At 36.9% G+C, this 5684-nt stretch overlaps 1 gene segment (V, D, J or C); it reads right to left on the bottom strand.

The window, feature by feature from the left end:
• Window positions 1-306: 306 nt before the first annotated feature.
• LOC120853718 lies at window positions 307-922 on the bottom strand. The segment is given in 2 exon segments: window positions 307-656; window positions 874-922. Coding segments are annotated over 2 exon segments (399 nt in total).
• Window positions 923-5684: the final 4762 nt, after the last annotated feature.

The raw sequence follows: 5684 nt of genomic DNA, 5'->3' as shown, positions 1-5684 counted from the left end.
ATTTTCACAACAATTTCAGATACTATATCAAGATTTGTGATGTGAGGATTTTTAGGTGAAAGTGTCATTTTATATTATTATGGGGCAAGTTTTCAAATTTAGACAACTTTACACATGTTCTGTATGGTTGATTTAAAGTCAAAAATTCAAGAGGAGAATGTACCAGTAGAAAGTTACTCTGAACACCTGCTTCCATATGACATGAAAGGAGCTTTTATTTAGAATTAAATCTTCTAATTCAGACCACAGATCAAGCAACCATAGGACTACCATTTATTGTCTGGGATCTGCAGGTGTGTATTTCAGCTAGGGTCCTACAGCAGAGAGGCTTTCTCTTATTAAGCTTGGGGGTTTTTGTTCAGCTTTTCCTATTACTTCAAGCACTGTGAGTTCCCAGAGAGCACAGAAGTACTTTGCAGAATCTTCCAGTTGTAAGGTTGAAATGGTGAGGCTGGAGGATTTAGGTGAACTGTCAAAATTTATAGAGTAGCGGCCATCCTTTGTAAGAAAAATCATCTCTCCACTGGGAAGGTGCTTGTACCAAAAAATGTAACTGCTCCAACTTGTTTCATACCGACAGTTTAGGGTAACTGATTCCCCAACTCGACTGGGTATGTCTGGCGGGTCTTGAATAACTTTCTGGGCTACACTGGATCCTGTGGGGAAAATCAGAAAACAGAGATGAAACAATGAATAAAATAATGTAGGAATTAGGCTCATTTAGGACCACCACCCCCCAAAACAACCTGAATTCATAAGGCGCTTGCTTTTCTCCAGTCCTCCTTCCCTCCTTAAGTCCCCGTGAAGCACCACGTGCCTGTGTGCAGGGCTTTCACCCTGAACACATGCACCCATGCTTGGGAGCATCCCTACCAGAGAAGATGAAGGCCAGGAACACCCAGAGCAGGCTGGAGAGCAGCATGAGGCATGTATTCCCCTGCACAAATGTGCTCAGTTTTGCCTCAAGCTGAGAGTGTCTTTGAGTGCCTGGCAGCACATATACATATAACCTCAGGTCCTGTGTGACTCCTTCAAACAGGAAGTGGGGTTTGTCGTTTCCATACGTCATGTGGTCTGTGCACAGATGGGAAAAAAAGTCTGGCTCACCACAAACTTTTACTTTGTCAAGTTTTCTTTCACTGGTAATTAAGTTAGGCTGATCCTGAAAGGGGGCTTCACAAAAGCAATTAGTAATAAAGGTTTGAGCTGAGGGGAATTGAGGAACAAACTAGGTGACATTCACTGATAATTATTCAACACAATAATTTTGCCATCCCATTTAAAACAGCATTTGTTTTTTGTTTTTAAACGTTTTATTAGAGTGGAGTTGATTTACAGTGTTGTGTTAGCTTCTGCTGTACAGCAAAATGAAATATCCATCAACAGAGGAGTGGATAAAGATGTGGAACATATGTACAAAGAAATTGTTGCTGTTGTTGTTTAGTTGCTAAGTCATGTCCCACTGTTTTTCAACCCCATGTACTGTAGCCCTCCAGACTGCTCTGTCCATGGAACTTTCCAGCAAGAATATTGGAGTGGGGTACCATTTCCTTCTCCAGAGGTTCTTCCTGACCCAGGGGTCAAATCTGTGTCTCCTGCTTGGCAAATGCATTCTTTACCGCCGGGCCACCAGGGAAACCCATGATGAAACCATTCAGCTATAAAAAAGAATAAAATAATACCATTTGCTGCAACATGAACAGATCTAAAATAAAATTTAGTATAAGCTATGAACCCTTCTTGTAATCTACTTGCTAGTCATTTATTTAGCCTACAGTTATATTGCTCTATCCAGAATCTAAGCACTTTATTTAAAAACTCACAGATCTTTGGTCTTCTTGGTGAAATGTAGTCTTATCCAAAATTTTTAATGTATTTTTTTCTGGGTTTTAGGGCTCTAGTTAGTTTTTTCAATATGTAAAATTACTTTGACATAAAATGATAAAAAAAATCAGTTCTTCTGACTTTAAGAGTCTATTCTATTGATTGTGTTCATATGAATTTATGACAGAAATAAAATAATTATACTTTTGAAACCTGATATTGAGTATTATTTATTAGATTTTGAGACAGATCAGAATATTCAGTCTCATTGCCTCCACAAGTAGAATTGTACTTATTAGATCATGTGTCTTGGAATTGTCCTCATGTCACATTTTCCATCCCACTGGCCCAAACTGTTCAGTCTCACTAGTTAGTTGCTTATTATTTTTTCTTCTTGCAAAATACACTTCAAATAAGCATGCTGGATCTTCCTGTGCCATAGTATTATAATGCACTCCAACAAAACTTAGTATCTATATTTTTTCCTTTTGAGAATGCTGTAAAAGTAAACTCATACATTATGTATGTAATTGTAATAATATAGTGTGTAAGCATGTACTATGTAGTCTTCTGAGATACTTTTTTCACTCACCATTGAGATCCAGCTAGGCTATTGCATGTATCAATAGCATATTTCTTTTAATCACTACAGACTGTCCCCAGCTTATGATGGACCAACTTAGAATTTTTGACTTTATGGTTATGAGAAAGGCATATATGCATTCACTAGAAACCATACTTTGTATTTTCAATTTTTACCTTTCCCCATCCTGGTAACATGCTGTCTGACAGTCTCTAGTGATGCTGAACAGCAACAGCAAGCTGAGCTCTCAGTCAGCCCTGGGATCATGCGGGTAAACAACTGATACACTACAACCATTCTGCACTCATACAATCATTCTGTTTTTCACTTTCAGTACAACACGTTAAGGTTAGGCTAGGTTAAACTCTGATTCACAATGTCTATTATATTCATGTTCTACTTATGATATTTTTAATTTAAATTGGTTTATTGAGACTTAACCCTATTTCAAGTGGAGATAGATCTATAAGTAATATTTTATTGTATGTGTGTACCACAGCATATTTATCTATTCACACAATGAAGAACATTTGGCTGGTTTCCAGCTTTTGGCCACCACAAACACAGTTGCCATGAATATTCATGTACAGATTTTTGTGTGAACACGGTTTTCATTTCTCAAGTATAAATGCTCGTAAAGGAGTATGACTGCTTAGATGTAAGGTGAGTGAATATTTAAGTTTATGTGGAACTGCTAAACTGTCTTCCAGAATGACTGTACCATTTTCCCACCAGCAGTGTATGAGTGATCCAGTTTCTCTACATCATTGCCAGGACTTGTTATCATCAGAATTTTTCATTTTAGCCATTAAGCAAGATGTGGACTGGTATCTCATTGTGGCTTTAATTTGCATTTCCCTGATGGTTAATGATGTTGAACATCTGTTTACATGCTTATTTACATGCTTATTTCCCTAATACAAAGTTCTTGCATGAAGTGTCTGGGTGAACCTTTTGTTCGTTTTTCAGTTAGATTGCTTGTTTTCTTCCTGCTGAGTTTAGAGAGTATGTTGTATTCTGAATAACATCCTTTGATGAAAATACATTGTGAAAATATTTCCTGCCATTCTGTGCTTTGTCTTTTTCATTCTCTTAATAGTATCTTTCACAGAGCAAGCATTTTTAATTTTGATGAAATAGTTTATTTTTTATGGATTGTGATTTAAGTGTCATGACAAAAATCATTTTGTCTAACAATTAGTCCTGAAGATTTTCTTTTCTTCAAAAAGAGTCATAGTTTTATAATTCACACATGGGGGTATGGTCCATTTTGAGGTTCTCCTTAAATTTTTGTATAAGGTGTGAGATTTAGGCCCAGTTTCAGTTACTTGGCTATGAATATATCCAGTTGTCCCCAAATCATTTGCTTGTATCATTCCTCCATTGAATTGTCACTGCACTTTTGCCAAAGAGACAGATTTCTCAACTTTCTCCACATTCCCACTTGTGGTAACTCAGTAGCATATACTTGTTAATGAATTTTATTATCCTTTTTGTATTTTTATTATACTTTTTATTTTGTATTGGAGTATAACCAGTTAATTTCACTTTCATGCACTGGAGAAGGAAATGGCAACCCACTCCAGTGTCCTTGCCTGGAGAATCCCAGGGACGGGGGAGCCTGGTGGGCTGCCATCTATGGGGTTGCACAGAGTCAGACATGACTGACGCGACTTAGCAGCAGCAGCCAATTAATGCTGTAATAGTTTCAGGTGATTAACACCGTAGCATCTGTATTATAGATTACTTTTCATTCCTTATAGTTATAATTTGTGCTTTCTCTTTTTTCACCATGATAATTTTACCTAGGAATGTATATTTTATTAATCATTTTAGCAGAATTAACTTGGTATCTCACAGTTATTTCTATCATTTTCTATTTTACCAATTTGACATTTTTTATTATGTTCTTATTTCAGTTTACATTAGTTGTAATTTTTCTTCTTTTTTTTTTTTGGTTGAAAGCTTACATAATTGTTTTCTCAGCCTTTTTCTTTAGCAGTATAAGCATTTAAAAGGATAAATCTCTCCTATGTAAAATATTAACTGTATCTCATAAATATTTGTATGTATGTGTTCTCACTGTATTTTCTTTCAAAATATTTTCTTATAGCCCACTAATTATTTCTTTAGTGGGTTTTTTAAGTTTAATGCCTAAATTCCAAATATTTGGGAGTTTCTAGAGATATATTTTTGCTATTGATTTTCTAAGTCAATTCTAATTTGATCAAAGAATAAATTCTACATAATTACAAACACATGAAAAGATGCTCAACATCACTCATTATTAGAGAAATGCAAATCAAAACCACAATGAGGTACCACTTCACACCAGTCAGAATGTCTGCGATCCAAAAATCTGCAAGCAATAAATGCTGGAGAGGGTGTGGAGAGAAGGGAACCCTCCTACACTGTTGGTGGGAATGCAAACTAGTACAGCCACTATAGAGAACAGTGTGGAGATTCCTTAAAAAATTGCAAATAGAACTGCCTTATGACCCAGCAATCCCACTGCTGGGCATACACACTGAGGAAACCAGAATTGAAAGAGACACATGTACCCCAATGTTCATCGCAGCACTGTTTATAATAGCCAGGACATGGAAACAACCTAGATGTCCATCAGCAGATGAATGGATAAGAAAGCAGTGGTACATATACACAATGGAGTATTAGCCGTTAAAAAGAATACATTTGAATCAGTTCTAATGAGATGGATGAAACTGGAGCCGATTATACAGAGTGAAGTAAGCCAGAAAGAAAAACACCAATACAGTATACTAACACATATATATGGAATTTAGAAAGATGGCAATGATGACCCTGTATGCAGGACAACAAAAAAGACACAGATGTGTATAGCGGACTTTTGGACTCAGTGGGAGAGGGAGAGGGTGAGATGATTTGGGAGAATGGCATTGAAACATGTATAATATCATGTAAGAATCGAATTGCCAGTCTATGTCCGATGCAGGATATGGCACGCTTGGGGCTGGTACATGGGGATGACCCAGAGAGATGTTGCGGGGAGGGGGGTGGGAGGGGGTTCATGTTTGGGAACGCATGTACACCCATGGTGGATTCATGTCACTGTATGGCCAAACCAATACAGAATTGTAAAGTAAAATAAAAAATAAATTTAAAAAATTTCAGTTTTCTTACATGTATTAAAACTTTTTATGCACTAATCAATGTGTGTCTGTGTATTTATCTACATGGCAGTGTGTGTCTGGAGCCTCGGCTGCAGATCTGGGTACTGGCTGCAGGTGCCTGGGGA

Source organism: Oryx dammah, unplaced genomic scaffold, assembly GCF_014754425.2.
Source record: "Oryx dammah isolate SB20612 unplaced genomic scaffold, SCBI_Odam_1.1 HiC_scaffold_26, whole genome shotgun sequence".
Lineage (NCBI taxonomy): Eukaryota > Metazoa > Chordata > Mammalia > Artiodactyla > Bovidae > Oryx > Oryx dammah.
This window is presented reverse-complemented; position numbering and strand designations above follow the sequence as displayed.